Here is a 22,374-nt window from a genome sequence, read left to right as displayed (position 1 = left end):
TCAATAGTAAAACTGTGTTGATCCTGCCCACATTTTTCTCCATGAACTTGGTGGACAACGAACATAAGCTTATAGAGATGATAATAGCGCTCTGCAGTTATCGTGGGCAAAATTCTGCCTTCACTTTCTCTAAGCAACTCCACTAAACCTGCTTTGACATGATAGACTATAATGGTTTCCAAAGACTTATGGCAGAAAGTTGTGTGGTTTTTAGTAATGTCCGTGAGGATGTTAAAAAACCCATATCTATATCTATATGTATCTTATCATTAGAGATGGCCAAAATGGTTCAGGGAGGTCCTTATTTTATCAGAAACAAACCCAATCCCAAAGAGTTCTTAAGGTTCAAAAAAAGGGTAACTTTTTTCCTGGTTTAAAATTAATAATTTTTCCCACTTCTGCATAAATTACTCCTTATCTTACTTCTCTGGAAATTCTTCCTCTCACAAAGCAGCCCTGCTGCTTCTCCTTTTATCTAAGACGGTAATCAGAGAGAAGAAACCTTTCTATTTTGGTGTAAGGCTAGGGTGTCCTTCAGTATTCTTTCATTTAGAGCTAGTCCAAACTTGGCATATCCATCCCATGGGAAATTTTGACATTTCAAAATTTGTTTACATTCCAAATCAAAATGAAAATAAAACATTTCAATATTTCCTGTGAAATGAAATTTTTAGGAACAATTTGTTTTCAGTCAGTCAAAATGTTCTGCTTTGATAAAACTGAAACATTTCAGTCTGATTTTGACTTTATTATATTATGGTTTATAATATAATACCAAACAAAATAAATTTGTAAACAATAAGCTAAGAAACAAAAAATTGAAAATATTCCATTGCACCCTTCTTGAAACAGTTTAGATTTTTTTTAATGAAATTTTGTCAGAATTGACATAGTCCCACAGAATGTTTTACATTTGTTTAAAAAAATAAAAAAGGGCATATTCCGAGGGAAAAGCTTTCCATCAGAAAATTTTGAACCTGCTCTGCTTTCATTGTAATTTAGGGCCACTCTACTTATGCTTTTCATAATATGCATCTTGGCTCCCAGCAGCACAGGAGTGAACCCACTGTATGAGGAAATAACAGTTGCTACAGCTTAAGGCCTTGAGATTGCAAGCTGTTGAGCACTTACTGAAAAATGGTGAGTGTCATGAATTGACTTCAGCTGTAGTCTAATGTCCAGAGCCCAGTTCTGCAAAGCGCTGAGTGCTGTCATCTCTAGTGGAAGAGTGAATGGAAGCTACCCAAAAAAGAGGACCTCTGAGAATAGTTAAAGATGTCAGTCATATCAGTTAATTTTCCCTTGATCCACCTCCTATTCTATCTTTCAATCTCTACGGCAATGATACTTTCAAAAGACTAAATTAACACATGCTACAGAACCCTGCCGCCATGCATTTGCACTATGTTCAAAATTTTACAGCAAGTACACATTTTAACAAAATAATGTAACTATAGTTTATATACATATACATGCATGTATGCATATACGTGATGCATGAATCAAGACAGTTGAGGTGTTTAATACCTATTTTGCTTCAGTCCTCCCTAAATGAGTTAATGGTGACCAGATACTCAACACAATTAATATTCACAAGGGGGAAGGAGCACAAGCCAGAATAGGGAAAGATCAGGTTAAAGAATACTGAGATAAATTAGATGTATTCAAGCCAACAGGGCCCGATGAAATTCATCTGAGGGTACTTAAAGAACCAGCTGAAGCAATCTCAGACCTGTCAGGGATTACTTTGACAACTCCTGGAGGACAAGATGAGGTTGCAGATGGTTGGAGAAGTACCTATCTTTAAAAATGGAAACAAAGAAGACCTGGGAAATTATAGGCTATTCAGCTTAATTTCGATACCTGGAAAGATACTGGAACAAATTATTAAACATATGTTTGTAGTTACCTAGAAGATAATCAAGTTATAATAATAGACAACATGGATTTGCCAAGAACAAACTATGCCATATTAAACTACTTTCTTTATTTGACAGGGTTATTGGATAGAGGGGAAGCTGTAGATGTGATATTATTTGATTTTAGTAAGGCTTTTGTCACAGGTCCACGTGACATTCTTATAAGCCTAATAGGGAAGTGTGGTCTAAATTAAATTACTATAAAGTGGGTGTATAACTGGTTGAAAAAACATATTTAAAGAGTAGTTATCAATGGTTTGCTGTCAAACTGGGAGGATGTATCTAATGAGGTCCTGCCAGGGACTGTCCTGGGTTCAGTACTATTTAATATTGTTATTAATGACTTGGATAAAAGAGTCGAGAGTATGCTTATAAAACCTCTGGATGACACCAAGCTGGGAGGGGTTGCAAACACTTTGGAGGACAGGATTAGAATTCAAAACAACCTTGACAGATTGGATAATTTGTCTGAAATCAACAAGATGAAATTCAGTAAATACAGGTGCAAAGTATTTCACCTAGGAAAGTAAAATTAAATGCACAACTACAAAATGAGGAATAACTGGCTAGGCAGTAGTACTGCTGTTAAGGGCCTGGGGGTGGGGGTTCACAAATTAAATCTGAGCCAACAATGTGATGCAATTGCTAAAAAGGCTAATACCATTCTGGAGCATATTAACAAGAATGTTGTAAGTAAGACACAAAAGGTCATTTTCCAGCTTTACTTGGCACTGCTGAGGCCTCAGCTGGAGTTTTGTGGCAAGTGTTGGGGTTCACACTTAACAAAGATGTAGACAAATTGTAGAGAATCCAGAGATGAGCAACAAAAATGAAAAAGTTTAGATAAGCTGACATGTAAGGAAAGGGTAAAAAAAACCTTGGGCATGTTTAGTCTTGAGAAAAGAAGACTGAGGGGGGATGTGACAGCAGTCTTCAAATGTGATAAAGGTTGTTATAAAGAGGACTGCGATCAATTGTTCTCCATGTCCACTGAAGTTAGGCAAGAAGTAATCTGCTTAATCTGCAGCAAAGGAGATTTAGGTTAGACATTAGGAAAATCTTTCTAACTATAATGATAGTTAAGCACTGGAACAGGCTTCCAATGGAGGTTGTGGAATTCCGATTATTGGAGGTTTTTAAGAACAGGTGGGACAAACACTTGACAGGAATGGCTTATGTATGCTTGGCCCTGCCTTAGTGCAGGGGGGCTGGACAAGGTGATCTCTCATAGTCACATCTAACTCTACATTTCTATGATTCTGTGCTTTAAAATAATGTTATTTATCCAGAAGTTTCTAAATCATTTGGTATTTTGCTTCTCAGCACTGAATACTGGAAGTTCTCTTATGCCTCTATGGCTTTAAAATGCTATTTCTATTTTAAAGTTTGTGAGTGAATAGTGTGTTTGTGAGGGTAAGGGGTGTAATAACATTTTTGGAAGCTAATGAAAAGTATACAGAATTTCAGAAAAAATGATATATTTTTCTATAGGTGTTTTGAACCATATGTGGAATTGAACAGAAAAGTATATCCCTGCTGTAGAATTATGTAGGATGGTTCAATAAACCTATGGAAAGGAGGACATTTTTCTTAAATACTCTGTTTTTAGCATGAAATCTATAGGGAACTCTTTGCATTTCTATAGAACCCTGTTGATTTAATCCTTTTAAAATTTAATAGGACTTTCCCAAATGGCTGCTTTTCCTCTTCAGCCTTTCATAAGCAACACTTCCAGTTGCGTGGTTGTTAGGCAATGATTGTCAGTATTCTGATGGTTTTCTGACTAAGTCTATTTCAGTTTTAACTTGAGACCTTAGGGATCTACTCCACAGCCCACTGAAGTCAATGAAAAGACATTGAATTCAGTGGGCTTTTGATTAGATCCCAAATCAGGTTTTGAACTAGGTTTCCAGAGGCAAAATGCCAGTTTGCTAGACCATTGGCTATTCAGTACACAAGGAGCTTGTCTTCACTGCACAGTTAACTCACTTCACAACTCCAGTATTGCTCCTAACTCAAGACCTGTCCACACATAAAACCACTTAACTCAAGTCTGGTACTTTTTGCTGGCCCATTGGGAGGGGCCCAAGTTAGCACTATTCAGCAGCTGCTAACACAATCACTCTCTGCAGTTCCAGACTCCTTTTGCAGTGTGGCTGCTCTCACTTGAGCTAGGCTTACTCATGGGGAGTTAAGTCATGTAGCTAAGTTAACTTTATAGTGCAGATATAGCCTATATTACATGATAAAGAATGTGCTCATGCATTCCTTAATCATGCAGATCTTCCACTAGCATCAGTCTGATTTCAAATGAAGTTATTGTATGGTTGTCTCCATTATACTTCTGTTTTTTCTTTTTTTATGAGTATACCGCATGTATGTCTAATCTATATTCTCATGTATTAATTGTACAGCACCACAGCTGTGAATTTTTCTTTACAGACAGGTAAAATACAGGTCTTTGTTCCTGAATAGCTTACATTCTACATTGTCAACTACATTAATTCACCCAAATTGTGCTCTCAGTTACACCTGTGCAACCCTTGTTGAATGTAGCAGGGGTTACACAGATCTAAAAGACTAGAAATTGTCCCACTCTAGGGAATATAGGGTTACATTACATTCTACTCCCACCAAAGTCAGAGCAATCCCCAGAAGGTATAACCTGGGAATCACGTAAACAGCATTTTTCGGATTGGATCATTTGGAACACCTTATTGATCAAAGGGGGAAAATAATGTGGAGGCTAAACATCAATTTAAATAATGATCCTATAAGACTTTCTATTCACTATAGTCTCATTTGAAAATGTTCCATATATTAAAAATGTATTCTTTCAAATGTATGGGTACTGTGGTTAGCTTCATAATACTGACAGTAGCTGTTATAAAATGGCTTTACTTAGAGAACTATATTCTGATGTCAGATACTTATCTTTGTTAGCAATATGAATATTTAAAATGATAGTGTGTCAAATATACTTCAGCCATGAATATATTAAATATATCATGAAATGTGATTCAGTCATGAAAAATGTTGTCCTTAGCTGATAGAAGTAGGTGCCTACATGGAGTTTTCTATTGAGATCAGCTCCCCAAGCTTTCATGCATAATGAATGCAGCCAGTGCACACCATGGGGTGCCATAGTAGCTGGATATTAAGGACAGTTTACACACTGATATGTTGAAAGAATTTCTTGTAACTTTGCAATAAGCAAAACTGTGCTATCGTGCTAATGAAGAAACAGACTTTTTCTTTGGGCATTCAATCGAAATGGACGTTCTAAGAGTGTCCAAAGAATTCTCCATCTGGATGGACTCTGATTTGGTGCATATCCTAGGCAGGCAGCCTTTGTAGAGTTCCCTGGATTTCTTTCTGAAATGCTTGCCTACAATGACATACAATACTGGATTAAGGCAGCTGTTGCTATAAGCACAGTATGTAGCTACCTGGGTCACCAATTCATTGACATGTACGCAGTTAGAAATGATGCCTACCTGAATTAGTATGTCAATGAATGTGGTAATCTGGAAAGGAAGCCAGCAAATGATAAACAGCAAAAGGACAGCAAGGACCAAGATGGTGGCTCTCTTCTCAGTTTGGATTTCTGTGAGTCTTTGTATTTTGTTGTCTCGTAAGGCTTTGATTATTTGAATAGTACAATAGGTAATTACACAGAGTGGGATCAAAAAGCCCACAGTATTCAGCACAATGTTTGTTGCAATTGTCCAGTGTGTGGATGGATAATGAAGAATGCAGGCTCTGCCCTTGACTTCTTCCACATAACTGACAGACCTGAACACTAGAGCAGGAGAACACATGAGCAATGCAAACATCCAGATGATAAGGCTATTCCATTTGGCACATGTACCTCGTCGCATATGTCTAAGAGACATGGTTTTCACCAGGGCCAGGTAGCGATCGATGCTCACCATCATCAAAAAATAAATGCTAGAATAAAAGTTCATGTGAATGATTGCATTGACAACCTTGCACAGGAAAGTGCCAAAAGGCCACTTAAACTGATTAGTGATATTAATGGCCCAGAAAGGTAAACCGCAAACTAACATCAAGTCGGAAACTGCCAGGTTTGCCAGGTAAATTTCAGCTACCGTGCAGCGACTCTTGTGGAAACACAAAACGCTGAGGACAAAGCCATTCTCTATCACTCCCAGGACAAAAATGACCCAGAGGAACATAGGCTGAAATGTATATAACCAATCCCATGAATTCAAAATAATGCAGGTAGAGCTGCTGCTGTTTTCTGATGTGTTGTGTGAAAAAGACTGATTGGTTCCAAGCTTCCAGATAGTCATACCACTGGAAACATTTTCTGCTGTGATGGAATCCATTTCTCTGCTGGAAAATAAAATGTGAAATAAGATAATTCTATACTGCACATCACTGCTAAAGACATGATAAATAAAGTAAAAATGACTGTTTATACTCCCTAGGAGCATGTATTTTAACAGAATACAGATTGACAATTAATTGTATATAGCATGTGGTTTATCCTCTTACAGATACTGCATATTTGAAAAGGCTTTGAGACAGTAACCACAGGAGCATCCCAGGTGGAGCTTGTTCAAGTGACTGAAAACAGAAGAGATGAAACAGTGAAGACGTGTGGGGCGGCTGTGGTTTGGGATGACTGTAGGATGACCAGACAGCAAGTGTGAAAAATTGGGACGGGGTTGGGGGGTAATAGGAGCCTATATAAGACAAAGCCCCAAATATCGGGATTGCCTCTATAAAATCGGGACATCTGGTCACCCTAGATGACTGAGGCTGAGACAAAATGTTTTTATGGATCATTAATTCTAGCAATATAAAGTAGAGCATTTTTGATACCTTGAGCAGGCCGTTGGTTTTCTTCATGGTTTATCTTTTTGTAGTGTTAAGTGTAGTCTCCTATAGGACAGATTTGTATTCTCTCTCTCTTTCTTGATAGTTTTATGGTGTGCAGGTGTTGTGCTTGTGGCATCTCACTTGTTTTATACCCTTACTTGAAAAGTAGTGATTTGGTTTCTACAGGACATGATGATCCTTCCCCCTATTTTTTTAATGGTTTTTAGACTACAGTGATGGAATGAATGTTGTCAGCAGCTAAGCACCACATTTTCAAAAGCAACCACTTAATATGCAACTGCTATTTTGGACGGGTAAATTTGTGAGTGCAAAACCTGCATCTGCCAGCAAATTGGGTTGCTTGCCTTCTCATGATTAGATTCATATGCTTATTTTTTGCATCTATAATACCCTGCCTAATCCTCAGAGGATATGAATGTTACAGTCCCAGTAAGAGAGTACTGCTTTTAGTCTGGAGGACCCTGTTTCAGTTCCTGGTCTGATGGCCAAGATGGTGTCTGTCACATAAGTTCAGACCTGTCCAGGATTTCTATGGGACAATTTTGATGACAGGTGACAACCTCTTTGAGAACTGGCCCTGTATTGTTAATATTGACAGCTTGGAATGCCTTCATGTTTCAGGGGAAGCATTTCATAGGGACTAATGTCAGTTAGGTGCATACATTCTGTTGAGTTCAAATGGAAGTTGGGTGTCTAGCTGCCACTCTAGGCCTTTGAAAATCTGCCCCTGGCTTGTTACTATTGTATTCATAGATTCCAAGGCCAGCAGGGACCATTGTGATCATCTTGTCTGACCTCCTGCATAACACAGGCCATAGAACTTCCCCAAAATCTTTTAGACAAACATCCCATCAAGATTTAAAAATTGTCAGTGATGAATAATCCACCACTACTCTTGGTAAATTGTTCCAATAGTTAATTACCCTCACTGTGAAAAAATTATGCCTTATTTCCATTCTGAATTTGCCAACATCCAGCTATTGGATCATGTTATACCTTTTTCTGCTAGACTGAAGAGCCCAATGTCCAATATTTGTTATGGACTGCAATTAAGTCACCCCTTAGCCTTCTCTTTGTTAAGCTAAATAGAGTGAGCTTCTTGAGTACATCACTATAAGGCATCTTTTCTAATCCTTTAATCATTCTTGTGGCTCTTGTTTGAACCCTCTCCATATTTTCAACGTGCTCTGGAATAGTAGACACCAGAGCTGGACACAATTTTCCAGCAGTGGTCTCACCAGTGACAAATACAGATGTAAAATAACCTCTTTACTCCTACTAGAGATTCCTGTGTTTATGCAGCTAATAACATACTGTGATATTTTTAAACTGCAAGATGGTCTTCCTGGGTTTGAGTGTAGCTGTCAGGTCTGAGCAACAGGTATGGACTTGCCTTATGCCAAGTCTTTAAAATGCCGTAACTTTTATTATAGTTTTATTGGAAGCTGTTTCAAATGTATTTTTAATCAGGGCAGTTGTCTGATACAGCTGGCAACTTGACAGCAAAAAGACAACTTTAGATCTCACTGAAGGGTCCTGCTGTCTATTATGCAAATATAGGCTGTGCTCCGTTACTGCCGTTCCTAGCTGACAGCTGGAAACGTACATCAAAACATACTTGCTGGAAACAGGATTACTGCAAAGCTGATGTTAATTATTAGTACTGTGGTATCTGAGGAACCCCAGTCAAGATCAGGATTCTTTTGTGCAAGGTGCTGTAAAGGCAGGTAACAAAGAAGATAGTCTCTGCCCCAGAGAGTTTAGAATGTAGATGTCAGATAGGGCAGGGCAGGGCAGGGCAGGATAGGGGAGTGAACAGACAGAGGGGGCTGGGAAGATGAGTAAACTTTAAAAAGGAACAGAGTTTAGCAGACAAGTAGATATCCTGGTAATCTGTGTATCCATTCCCCATGAGTGAGATAAAGTTCAGTATCCATGCAGTGTTCTCAACTGTCCAGAATTCACGTTGTCCAAAATATAACACCTCCTCATACCCATATCTAAACTTGGGCGCATATCCCCGTCCTCTGACTTCATCACTGGCTCTCTGTCCTTCTCAGAACCCATTCAAACAACGTCCCTTATTGTCTTCAAATTCCTGCCTGGTTTTGGCCCCTTAGCCATTTTACTATTGTCTGAAGAATTAGCAGCATGGCTTGGTGAGTTACGCTGTGACCTAAGGTCTTGGGGACACCTTGATTTTTGGTGCTGTTTGGTACAATCAATTTGGATTTACTTACTATAATTTAAAACCAAACACACTCATACTGGGAGTTTTATGTGTCACATTGGGCGTATTTTGATTGTAGCTTCCCCCCCGCCCTTTGTTTGTTGCTCATTGCTCATTTATATTGTAAAAGCTGTTTGGTGCCAGGATGATGTCTTTGTGTGAACTCCTTTTATGCAATACAGGTATAATGTTAAGGATCCAGGAGCAAGATCTCCACCATGCTAAGCAACATCATCACTGCAAACTCCTCTATACAACAAAAGGGCTCTCACCAGACTTCTCTCTCCTGCTCTATTCAGCCTCCTCCCACAAAATGCTGAAGTCACTTAGCAAAAGTCCAGTCTTGGCATTGGCAATCTTTCACCCAGTTTCATACAACACCGGTTTATCTGGACGCCAATGCTAATAAGTTAAATATCTGAGAGCTCTGAGGCTGTGGTAGGTTCACTTAATGTGTTGCAAATAACTTTGTTTTACTCCTTCTTTCTGTAGCACTTACAGATTTGTGCCATAAATGTATTCAGGAGACTGGTGGACGACTGCCAATCAATTAGTCATTCCTGAACAGAAGTCCTGTAGGATGCTGCAATTAAACAGAAGCTGTTTATCTTCCTGTTAGTAACATAAAAGGTTCTGAACTGGTAAAGAGCATTATAAGACTCCTTTATGTTGTGCTCTGTGGTTGAACATATGCACATATTTAAAAGCCATTCATTTGCAATTCAAAGAAAGTTCATGAAGGTTGGAACATTGCTTGGCAATTTCTTATTCCTTCTCCTCATAATTATGACTAGCAGAAGAAGAATATCCCACTGCAGAATGTTAATTTTACAGTGAATAGCAGCACAACAAGGAGAGAGTACATGTTTTAGGATATTTCTCCCTCACCTCACCTCATCTCTTTGGGATTACATTTTTAGAAAGGAAGCACTTACAAAGACAATTCTGTAAAATAAAGCAAATTATTGGCATTGTAGCCTATGCAATGACTGTGATTTTGTTTTCTGTGTACTGGATCCTCGTACTTTAAGAAGTCTGCTCTCTGCTGGAGTTAGCTAGCTTCCATTTTGTGCTCAGTTGAGATAGGAGAGGATTTCACACATACTATCTCAGTGCCCTAATCCACAGGCTAGTTTGAGGCAGATTTCTCTCATGCAGGAAATAGTGAGAGATCCAAGCTCAACCCCCCCCTGCATATCAGGCAGAGTGGGGGTTTGAACCCAGCTCTTCCAGATTCTAGCTGAGTGCTCTACTTACTGGGCCTAAGGCACCACTTCCTCCATCAGCTATATTTTGCATAGGTCCTAATCTGGTAGGCATGTTCTTAGGCAGCCTATAAGCACCCCTACCTGCCAGGGCCCCAAAGGCAAGATACATGGGGAAACATCTAGTTTGTGAATCCAGCTGCAGCTTAGGTATGAGTTAGGTGTCAAGCTGCTCTTAAGTGGCTTTGTGCATGTCCAGTGACAGAAATCTAGGCACCGTGGGGACTTTAGTGGTGGAAACTTAGGTGCCCAGGGACTTCAGGTACCCTCAGGGCTAGGCAGCAACTGAGCAGTGGTTTTGTGAATGCCAGTGTTGCCTAAATGTCAAATTTAGGCAGCTAACGTGGCAATTAGGTGCCTGTGTCCCCCCTGTGAATCCAGCATTAGCTGAGTCATCCAAAATTCTGCTAGAGATGCCCAGGCAGTCACCAGTGAGCTTGCTGCACCATCCTTGAAAGGAATGCCGTATGCTTGCCTCAGTGACCAGCCCCTCTGTTAGCCTGTGTGGAGTGGAACCATGATCCAACCCGCATCCTCAGCCTGGTCCATCACCTTTTGAACTCAATGGAAAGACTCCCATTGACCTCAATGGGGGTTGCATCAAGCTGCCTCTCCTTCTGTGCCCTCTTTGAGTTACTGAGGGCTGAAGCGACCAAAGTCTAGGTTCCCAGTGAGGAATCAATCCCTGGTCAATCCCTGAATTGAGCTGAAAGATACAGGAGCATCTTGGGTTCTACCTGACCTCTCCCATCTGTGAGCATCCATGCAGGGGCTAGCCAGAATCTGGCCCAATGTTAGTTATAAAACTTTGGAGATGAAAAGCACTTTGTAAGAATCAAATACTGGTACAGATGTGGGAGAAATTTATGAATACTGCATAAACCAGGATTTTGAGATCAGTTTAGGTAATATATTTAAATGCTGCAACATGTTATGTAACATGTTCTCTGTAGTGTAGACGAGCACTCATTTGATTTTACCACTTATTTTTTCCTGCATGTACTGAACAATCCATTATTTACACAGCTGTGGAAATGCTGTGTCCTTAAGCCATGGGTTTCAAACATTTACAGTGATATTTGCATTATATGACCATTAGCATATTTGATAAATTATGTAACAATAAATAAGTTACATGTTTACACACAGAGTGTAAATATTGACCATGCATGATACAGAAAGGCTAAAACTCAAGACAGTGCCTTTCCAAGGATGGATTGGTTTCATTTCTTTGTTTAAACATTATCCAATGCTAGAAAACCAACACAACTAAATAGAAATGGCTAGGGAACCTCAGCTGAAGTAACCTGGTAAACAGCTCAGGATTTGGCTCAGAGAATCTGATGTTCATCTCACCTCTGCTGTGCTGCAGATTTTTTTGCTCAGTTCTCCATGTAGCTACTTATCTCATCTCTCACAAGGACAGGCAGGCATTAACAGTAATTGCTTGCTTTGCTCTGAAGTCACTCTTCACATTTCAGACTGAGGAACTACTGGAAGTTAATTGTTGAACACAATGCACTATTTCTAGAGTGCTTAAGATCTCTAGTCTCCAAGGGTCTCTCTGATTTTTGTAAAATATATGCATATCCTGAAATGGCTGTTTGACTACATCAACTGGAGATTTAGGGCTGAATTGAGTCACCACAGGTTTCCCTGACTCAAGCCTTAGTGGGATCCAGGAAGTGGGCGGGCAAAGCCTACCCCCTGCCTCAAGCAACTGATAGATATTCCTTGCTTTTGATGCCATGTGGTGGGGTATAAACACCACAGAGGTGAACAAAGGGTTAACAGGAGTCTGAGAGCTCAATTAACCCCATTTGCTCTATCTGGAGGGTTTGTCAGGCTTGATTTGTCAGACCCAGCTGGGGCAAAGCTAAGTCTTCTACATAAAGGAAGGAAGTGAAAGCTACAGGGGTGGTTTAGGAGGAAAGTAGGCTGGAGTTTCCCTTCATTCTGGGACAGGAACTATGGGGAAAACTGTAGGAGAGGAGCTAGCCCCACTGAAAAATAGACAAGGTAGTTGATGTTCTGGATCTGGAACAAGGACCTGGGGAGATCCTGGTAGGACTAAAAGCTCAAGTCAGACTGAGTAGGGATGGCTTTAGTTTGGTTTGTTTGGGGTTTTCTGTGTTCTGTTGGGAGATACAGGGAGGGAGCATGGGAGTCTGCTGCTTTGTGAGGAAAAGGGGAACTGCAGAGGAGCCCTGGATGGGAATAAGATGCTCTGTTAATAATTTGAGTTGTGGGATATTGCTACTCTGCAAGGAATAAGATTTTAAGGTGATCTGGCTGGAGGACTGAGTCACTAAACAAAGCAGATCATGGAGGGCCAAAGTGGCTGTTGGCAGGGACACCAAATGTGGAAAGCCTGCTGTGCCATGTCCCCTCATGCGGAGGTGTGTCGGTCAGCAAGTCACTCTTCTATGTGTTGCCTGTGCAAGTGTAAATAACTTCTATCCCCCCTCACCCATAATTAAAGAAGGAAGAGACTGTATTATTAAAGTTAAAAATGCCCATTTCTTGACAACAGTGGCTTTCACTAACTAGGTATATCACAACTAAATTGCTATGATCTCAGACTTGGGTCCATTGAGGAAATAATGGTAATTGATAAATAATGTTCTGTGTCTGTATAGAGCTTAACACACAATGAGACCCTAACCCATGACTGGGGGGTTACTAATCACTACTGTACTACACATAATAAAAAGTATAGTACAAATGAGAGAGTACTTTCTACCGTGGAAGCTCAAACATTATTTACCCATTTAGAACCCAGTCCTGCAATGCAATTCGTGCAGGTTGTCCCCTTTGTCCATGCAGTGGGGTTCTAGGACAGCATGGGAGTCTGCTGACATATAACTCATTGCAAGGTGGAGGCTTTTAAACATAATTTAGGAATATTTTGTTCCATGGTAAGAAGTGGCCATATCTGTGGCTTTTGGAGGTGCTGACCTGCTCTCACGGGGCAAAGATGCACAAGTGCACATTTTTGAACAGAAAATACTGAAACTTAAGTGTTGTTGTTACTACTATTGCTCTTCCAGCTTCATTCTCTTAAGAAAACAGTGGCCAAGTGATCTTGTTTGTATGTAAATTATTGCCTTCCATGACCTCTTTGTATTGAGACCAGTGAAGGAATCACTGATGTCTCTTAAAGACATTGGTCCAAATTCAGCATGGACATAACTTCACTAGAGATAACAAAGTGTCAGCCTGGTCCATTGATTTCTTCCCTTCTGATTCTCTGCTGCCAAGACCAGAACAGGATGAGCTATACCATTGCCAACACCTTAATGTGAATTTAAGTCACAACATCCTGAGTATGACTCAGCTTCTCTGTTCCAACCGTTTCTATATTTTTAGTCATCTGACAAGATATCTGACTTCCCGTTTGACACCGTGGACTAAATTTATGGTGATCATAAATTGGGCATATATCTCTGAACTCAATGGAATGACAACTACTTGTAAGGGAAGGCATCACTTGGCCTAAAATGACTGGAGATATTAATGTGCTGGATTTTGTCAAAAGAGTAGGGTTATCTCAGGAACCTACTCATGACTATGAGTTCTGCATTGCCTCAAAATGGTAAAAACGCAGCATGGAAATATCTGTGATGAGTTAGCTTCGGGCTCCATTCAGGAAACCCAAGATAAGCTTTCTTGTGTTAGTCCTCATATGGACAAAACTCCCACTGACTTCTGCAAGATTGTGGTTAATCAATATGTAGATCTCCTACTCACCTAAGCCTTTACCATGTCTACCACATCTCATCTGCTGGAAGATTATCATGGCAGTAGTGCTGCCAAGCCTCTAGTTATGAACCAGGACCACATTTGCCCTGTACAAACACTGAAGAAAAAGATGGCGCCTCCCAAAGAGTTTACAATCGATGTACAAGACAAGAGCCAGCAGATGGATACAGACAGAAGGGACAGCACAAGGAAAAAAGGAGAGAATTCTGGTCAGCATAATAGGCAGTGATCTCAGCACACACCAGCTACCTCACTGTTCTCAAATGAGGAAAAACAGCTAATCATAGAAATGTAAGTTAGGGCTGGAAGGGACCGCAAAGTCATTAAGTCCAGCCTCCTGTGCTGAATAAACCTAGACCATCCCTGACAGGTGTTTGTCCAACCTGTTCTTAAAACCTCCAGTGAGGGTGATTCCACAATCGACTCCAGAGCTCTTATAGTTAGAAAGTTTTTCCTAATATTTTAATCTAAATCTTCCTCGCTGCAGATTAAGCCCCTTACTTGTTGTTCTACCTGCAGTGGACATGGAGAACAATTGTTCTCCATCACCTTTATAACAGCCCTTAATATATTTGAAGACTGTGATCAGGACCCCTCCCCATCTTTTCTCAAGACTAAACATGCCCAATTTTTTTTAACCTTTCCTAATAAGTCAGGTTTTCTGAACTTTTTATCTTTTTATATTATTATTGCTCTCCTCTGGACTCTGACCAATTTGTCCATATCTGTCCTAACATGTGGCACCCAGAATTGGACACAGTACTCAATCATAGGCCCGTGCCAAATAGGGAGGGACAATTTACCTCCCATGTAAATACCAATCCTGTTAATACCCCACAATCTTAGTCTTTTTTTGCAACTGTATCATTGTGATGATACAGGGTCGAGAGGCACCTCATCATTACCTGCCCTTAATGTGAGGTGGTCTTATCTGTACCTGCTGCAGCTCAACTCCCTGAAACCAACAATGCAAGCACTAATGTCCTGGCCTCCCCAGATCTTCCTCTCTCAGTGCATGCTAGTGATAGGCATACACCACCCCCAGAGTCCTCAACAGTGCTCCCTGAAGTGCCTAGACCCTTGCCACTGAACGCCCACAGAAATGACATCAAGCTCGGAAGGGTTGCAAGCACTTTGGAAGACAGCATCAGAATTCAAAATGACCTTGACAAATTGGAGAATTGGTCTGAAATCAACGAGATGAAATTCAGTAAAGACAAATGCAAAGTACTTCACTTAGGAAGGGAAAATCAAACACACTGCTACAACATGGGGAATAACTGGCTAGGTAGTAGTACTAGTGAAAAATAACTACGGGTTATAATGCCTCACACAGTGAATTTGAGTCATCAATGTGATTGTGACCCTAAGAACTGCTCAGTGCCAACTGGAAAAAGATTCACTATTCTATAACAGCAACTTCTAACAGGCCTGATAAACTCACTGCACCTAGCACACTGCTTTCATAATATTTATCTATAATGAATGCCATGTGAGATCTCAAATGAAAGCCCGGATTACACTCGTCATTCATAGCATTGTGAAAATATATGTACAAATACCATGTAAGAAGTTGTGGAGATCACACACACACAGGAAAATGTTTTAAAGTCTAAATCAAAGCAGGGTTGACAAATGGCTTTTTGCCAGACAAAGGGAGGTATAGTCACCTGTTTGCTTTGGTTCACTTGTAAATTGAACATTGTAAGCCAAAACAACGAAAGCCCTATTTTCATACAAAATCAGCAGGAGGATGTGAAGCCAGCATAAAAACAAATAAACCCCAGGTGGGGGGACGGGTCATCCTGACTCTGGGAACCAACAATGAATTTTGAGGATATAAGGAGAGGCAAAAGGACACCTTGTCTTCCTTCACCAAGGAAGGAAAAAGGACAGCACATTTTTCATTCACAAAAGAGGGATCCCAGCCATGTTGGCTGGAGACAGTGGGAGATAGTTAATCCCATCTAACGTTGCTTTGGACAACGATTTAGCTGGTTAAGGTTAAGTTTGCACTCTAGGAAGTGTGTTATAGAATCCTAGAATATCAGGGTTGGAAGGAACCTCAGGAAGTCATCTAGTCCAACCCCCTCTCAAAGCAGGACCAATCCCAAACTAAATCATCCCAGCCAGGCCTTTGTCAAGCCTGAACTTAAAAACCTCTAAGGTTAAAACCACCACCTCCCTAGGTAACCCATTCCTGTGTTTCACCACCCCCCTAGTGAAAAAGTTTTTCCTAATATCTAATCTAAACCTCCCCCACTGCAACTTGAGACTATTGCTCCCTGTTCTGTCATCTGCTACCACTGAGACCAGTCTAGATCCATCCTCTTTGGAATGACCATTCCAGTGAATTTGGCATAGATGTTAACATATTATGGTTCAATTATTTAGTCATTTGAGTCTTAATAAAGAATGGGTTCTGCTGTAACATTCAATGGGATTTCAGTGCATGGTAGATATCATGTCCAGAGTAAGCCTATCTGCAGTATACATAGTATCTTACATTTACATTGGTTTTCTTTTAGGAGCTACAAAGGGCCAAACCAGTATTCTGTACATCCCAAATACATGTGGCTAGCTTTACAATACAGATGATTGCCATGTGCAGCAAAATAGTAGGGGCAGGAGGAAAATGTGGTTCACAGCTGTTTATTATTCTGGGAATAACGGCAGGCTCCAAAGTGCAGACGTTCACCCAGGGCACCCTAGAGCTGGTGCTGTAAGTAGGTGCTTAGATCTTAGTTACAAGACAAATGTAGGGCAGAGATATCAATACTGATACAAAAATGATATTAATAAAATTATATATATATTTAATAAGAGGTTATTAAACTTGCTTGTGTGTTAACTGAAGCTTACAATATATTTATCATTGCTTTCATACATACAGTGCTTGGATAAAAGTATGTCAGATGCATGTATTTTTGTTTGTTTGTTTAATTATATGAAATATTCAAGCTAACCAAAGGAATTTTAGGAGGCTTCTACCTTATCTTCCAAGGACAAGCAAATATCCGGGAAGATAAACATGGCTTTAAATATATAAAATGTTTATAATCTCCAGGTCTTTCTACACTGACCTTAGAATGCAGTTTTATAACTTCTATTTTGCTTTAATATTCTATACTATTTGCTTTTATACTATGTAGGGTAGGGATAGGGTCCAGAGTGACCTAGACAAATTGAAGGATTGGGCCAAAAGCAATCTGATCAGGTTCAACAAGGACAAGTGTGGTGTCCTGCACTTAGAAGTGAAGAATCCCATGCACTGCTACAGGTTGGGGACCGACTGGCTAAGTGGCAGTTCTGCAGAAAAGGACCTGGGGATTATAGTGGACGAGAAGCTGGATATGAGTCAACAGTGTGCCCTTGTTGCCAAGAAGGCTAATGGCATATTGAGCTGCATTAGTAGAAGCATTGCCAACAGATTGAGGTAAGTGATTATTCCACTCTATTCATCACTGGTGAGGCCACATCTGGAGTAATGAATCCAGTTTTTGGCCCCCCACTACAGAATGGATGTGGAGAAATTGAAGAGAGTCCAGCAGAGGGCAACGAAAATTATTAGGGGGCTGGGGCACATGACTTGCCAGGAGAGACTGAAGGAACTGGGCTTATTTAGTCTGCAGAGGAGAAGAGTGAGGGTGGATTTGATAGAAGTCTTCAAATACCTGAAGCGGGTTTCCAAAAAGGATGGAGCTTGGCTGTTCTCAGTGGTGGCAGATGACAGAACAAGGAGTAATGGTCTCAAGTTGCAGTGGGGGAGGTCTAGGTTGGATATTAGGAAAAACTATTTCACTAGGAGAGCGGTGAAGCACTGGAATGGGTTACCTAGGGAGGTGGTGGAATCTCCATCCTTAGAGATTTAAAGCCTGGCTTGACAAAGCCCTGGCTGGGATGATTTAGTTGGTGTTAGTCCTGCTTTGAGCAGGGGATTGGACTAGATGAGCTCCTGAGGTCTCTTCTATGATTCATTATCACGATTCATGCTTTGTACAGAATATTTGATAAGAGTCTGTAATTACAATTGTAAATATACTGCAAATGGTAGATTGAAAATCTAGAAACCATTTAGTCAGAAAACCAACCAACCAACCAGAGTGTCTTATCAAAGAATAGGATATATCTCCCTTTGTATAAGATACCAGCTTGATACAAAGGTAATCTTTACTTTAAGAAGAAAATCCATATAAAACATTCATGTTTTAGGAAGAGACCTGATTGTGAAAGGAATGCAGGGTATATTATCAGAGTAATTAATCTAAGTAAACCCACACAAAGCATTCTAGAAATATCCTAATTGAAATGAATTTTATAATTGCTCTTAAAAACTACATTTAGAAAATACATTCAGGAATGCGTCCGATGAAGTGAGCTGTAGCTCATGAAAACTTATGCTCAAATAAATTTGTTAGTCTCTAAGGTGCCACAAGTTCTCCTTTTTTCTTTTTACAGAAAAGACTCTAGGAAAAATATGTGTAGTTAGAAGTGTTTTAAACCTTGTGTTTATTCCTTAAATGTTTAAATGGCAAATACCTTTGTGAAAACCAAACTTGCAAATATCTTAGCTAAATGCAAAGCTCCTAATATCATTGTTATGTAATTGGTAAAATGCTTTATGTACAAGGTCACCTGATGCTTTAACTGGTTACTAATATGAGATGTCATGTGAGTATAGAAATATTTATATTAATTGGGAAATGAATCATATGGCAATGCTTAAGCACCCCTTCACCAAACTTGTGAAGACAAGAAGAACCTCTTCAAAGATTAGTAAAAAGAAAAGACAATATTTCTTTGACCATTTAAGAATTTGAAAAGACTATTTTGAGAGCTGACTTCTACAGAGAAAACAAGAGTATTTGGATTCATTTGAAACTGAATTTGAACTCCTATTAAACTCTGATGGAACTAAAGGGTTATTTAAGAAAATGGACTGAATAAAAAGGAAGAATTAAGTTATCTGATGCTTCCCGCCACAAGAACAAAGGCAATTAAAGAACCATTGTGTCTTGATCAGGCCAACTGCATGTTCAGGAGCTGTAGGTGTCACCTAAGCCAACACAGAAGACATGAAGCCAATGAAAGAGTGACAGCAACCGACTTTGAATCTAAACAGGCCTGAAAGAGGAGCATTTTCATAATTTCATGGAAATAGGATGGAAGAGAGCAAAAAAAACCCTCTGAAGTGAGCATCTTTCACACACAAGCCTCTGCTACCCTGCTTAGACAGCAAGCACTCCACACTCTTCCAGTCCATCTCTACAAGCAAGCTGCTATACATAGGTAAGAAAACAGAGAAGACTCGGGAAGAAACCAATCCAAGAAAAATCTCCCTAAAACATCAATGTGGGTTGGTGAGAGAAAGTTAACTACAACACTGACAAGGGATTACCTTGAAACTTGTATAATTCTACTGGAATGTAGAAATTGAAATGTGGTTGTAACTTAAAATATTAAGTTTTTCCTGATAATCACAAAGTGGTTAGACCATCTATTTTGGAAGACTATACAAGGACTAAACATTGCTAAACAGAGAAATAGTTGGATTTAAGATTCTTAATATTGGTTAATTTACCTATCTCAAAACAGCTCCTTAAATGGCTTCTTCTAAAATATTTTCTTTGATTTCACAGGATGTACTTAAGATTGCTTACTTTACCCAACTATAAACTGACTGGTTATTAATAAATAACTAACAGATCTACCTGCCCTGAAATAAATTCTTTTTCCCATCTATCAACATTCTTAATGATCTAAGGATATACTAAATAATGGATTCATAATAATTTTGGGAAACAGTATACGATACTTTGGTTTTAATTTACCAGGAGAAAACTGCCCCCAGAGGCAGTTCACTCTCAAGTGTGTACTTTCTGTTAAAAACTCTTCACAGAGAGACATATAGAAGAGTTTGTAATGGAAGTAACCAGTTTATCATTTGTATTTTGTTTTAATGTTTTCTTTTCCTTTCTTTAATAACTGTGATGATTTTGCTTGGTTTTAATCCTAGTGTCTGTAAGGTATGTAAGAGAACTCCTGTGACTAAATTAGTGGAGTCAGAATGCCTGAAATGGTTTTATGAATAGCCTGTATCAATCCATCTTTTGATTTGGTTTTGTCAGATTTGGCAGTAAGAGGAACAATTAGTAAAAGCTAGTATACCATTTCTTGTTTCTCAACACAGCCTTTCTCCCTGAAACTGTTTTCCTAACCAACCTTCTGCTTTTACCGGTCTCACAGCATGTATGCATACTGAATATTTTCATTGTAATTTTGTGTATTTCCTATACAAAATAACCTCAGTTTGTGGGTTCCTCTCCTTGACTCTCTTGTGTAATACTTACTAATTTAGAAGACTTGTTCCTTTATGTAAACTTTAAAACTGCAGTAAATATGTTTATCGAGGGGCCATCTGAGCTGTAGAAAAAAGAAAATATATGCCAGACAGAAATGTTGTGATTAGAGTGAAAGGTAAAAAGAAACCTAGTTAAAATCTGCTTTAAGTAAGGGTGGCTCATCCTGCAATATTATGCACAAAGAAGACTGTCTTCCACCGATTCTATTTTTTCATAGATTCCACTGTTATGCTGGCAGGCTAGAGGCCAGCTCTTGCCCGTGCTGCAGGCATTAGCTAAGACGTGACAGCCTCATAAATGGAGACCATACCAGGTCACCTGTTTGTTAGTTTTGACCCAAATATTGTAGGTATTAGTCTTATAAAATGTTTTTAGTGTTTAAACTCTATGAAATGCTGGTATGTTGCTACATGCATTAATATCACCTATAATATCTATATCCCAAGTTATAAGATAAAATTTAAGTGGTTGATTTGTAAATATACAAGTGTTTTTTTCTGGTGAGAAGCATTACCAAGTGTGAAGTACTAGTTTGCCACAGGAGCTGTCCTCTCCTGACTAGCAAAAGAAGGCCCATAGACACCAGACAAACCCTGGAACATCAGAGGACAAAAGACTTTGTTGATTGCTCCCCACTTCACCATGAAGAGGAGATGTGCACATGAATTCGTCCCATTATCTTGAACTCTGGGAGAAGGAATTAAGAAGAAATTGCATCTTTTTGGCTGCTGAAACTCTCAAGGGCCAGAGATTCCCAAGGGCTGCCTCTTGGTCTGCCGTGAAGGACACTTTGAATAGACAGATCACTGCAACTCTGTCACTCTTAGGATTTAGATGATAACTCATTTGTATGTATGTGTTTGCTTGTTTTAACTTGTAAATAACTCTCTTATTACTTTTTTCTAGTTAATAAACCTTTAGATAGTTTATTACAGGATTGGCTACAGGCAGTGTCTTTGGTGTAAAATCTAGGATACCAATTGATCTTGGATAAGTGACTGATCTCTTGGGACTGGAAACAACCTGAAAATGGTGTGATTGTTGGTGTAAGTGACAATTTATCACTCAGTCCAGTTTGTCTGGATGGCAAGATAGACTGGAGAGACTAAGGGGACTCTCTGTGATGCCACGGTAAGGCTGTTCTAGTGATCCAGGAGTTCACATTTGTTACTGGTTTGGTGAAAGCTAATTATAGACCCCCACCACTGGTTTGGGACATCAGCTGTGTTCCCTCTAAGGTGCATGGCTGCACAGGAACCCATCAAGGGCCGCACACCTAATGAAGAGAGCCATGCAGGTACGCAGCCACAGGGGTCTGGAGAGGAGAGAAGTATAGGGTGAGGTGCAGGGCTGGCTCTATCGTTTTTGCCGCCCCACGCAGTGAAAAAACCTGTTGCCGCCGAATTGCTGCCGCAACTCTGCTGCCCCTTTCTGACTACCGCCCCAAGCACCTGCGTGGAACGCTGGTGCCTGGAGCTGGCCCTGGTGAGGTGGAGAATAGGGGGTGGGTGGGGAGCTTGGGGCATGCAGGGCTGTGGTGCGGAGAGACACCTCTCCTCCCAGCCCCAGGGCTGCAATGGTGGGGAGAGGGCGCCTGGCCCCAGCCCTGGAGCTACTGCGGCAGAGAGAGGCACCTCTCCCCTGGTCCCAGCCCCGGAACTGCTGCAGCGGGGAGAGGCACTTTCCACCAGCCCCGGCCCAAGTCTTGGAGCTGCTGTGACTGGGAGAGGCACCTTTCCCTGGCCCAAGACCCGGAGCTGCTGCGGCGTGGGGTGGGGGCGAGAGGCACCTTTCCCCTGGCCCCAGCACCAAAGCTGCTGCCGCAGTTTTTTGAAAATCACTTTTGGAAACAGTTTGAAGAATAGGAGCTTATGCCTAACAGTCTCAATGATAAGAACATTTAACGTCTCCTACCTATGTGTATAAAGAAAAGGAGGACTTGTGGCACCTTAGAGACTAACAAATTA

General features: G+C 40.2%; 1 protein-coding gene across 2 annotated transcripts in view; it reads right to left on the bottom strand.

Moving 5' to 3' along the window:
* Positions 1 to 4,451: 4,451 nt before the first annotated feature.
* Positions 4,452 to 22,374, bottom strand: part of BDKRB2 (bradykinin receptor B2) — a 29,623-nt gene continuing 11,700 nt past the window's right edge. The window contains exons 2-3 of one of the 2 annotated variants that reach the window (XM_043516819.1): positions 9,518 to 9,601; positions 4,452 to 6,278 (exon numbers count right to left, since the gene is read on the bottom strand). In XM_043516819.1, the coding sequence (XP_043372754.1) occupies positions 5,144 to 6,271 (1,128 nt within the window). In that variant the 5' untranslated portion in view covers positions 6,272 to 6,278; positions 9,518 to 9,601 and the 3' untranslated portion in view covers positions 4,452 to 5,143. The remainder of the gene's footprint in view (positions 6,279 to 9,517; positions 9,602 to 22,374) is intronic. The other variant, XM_038406873.2, reaches the window with a different exon arrangement.

Source organism: Dermochelys coriacea, chromosome 6 (assembly GCF_009764565.3).
Source record: "Dermochelys coriacea isolate rDerCor1 chromosome 6, rDerCor1.pri.v4, whole genome shotgun sequence".
In the NCBI taxonomy this organism is placed as follows: domain Eukaryota; kingdom Metazoa; phylum Chordata; order Testudines; family Dermochelyidae; genus Dermochelys; species Dermochelys coriacea.
The sequence above is the reverse complement of the archived record's forward strand: the minus strand, read 5'-3'. Positions and strand labels throughout refer to the sequence as shown.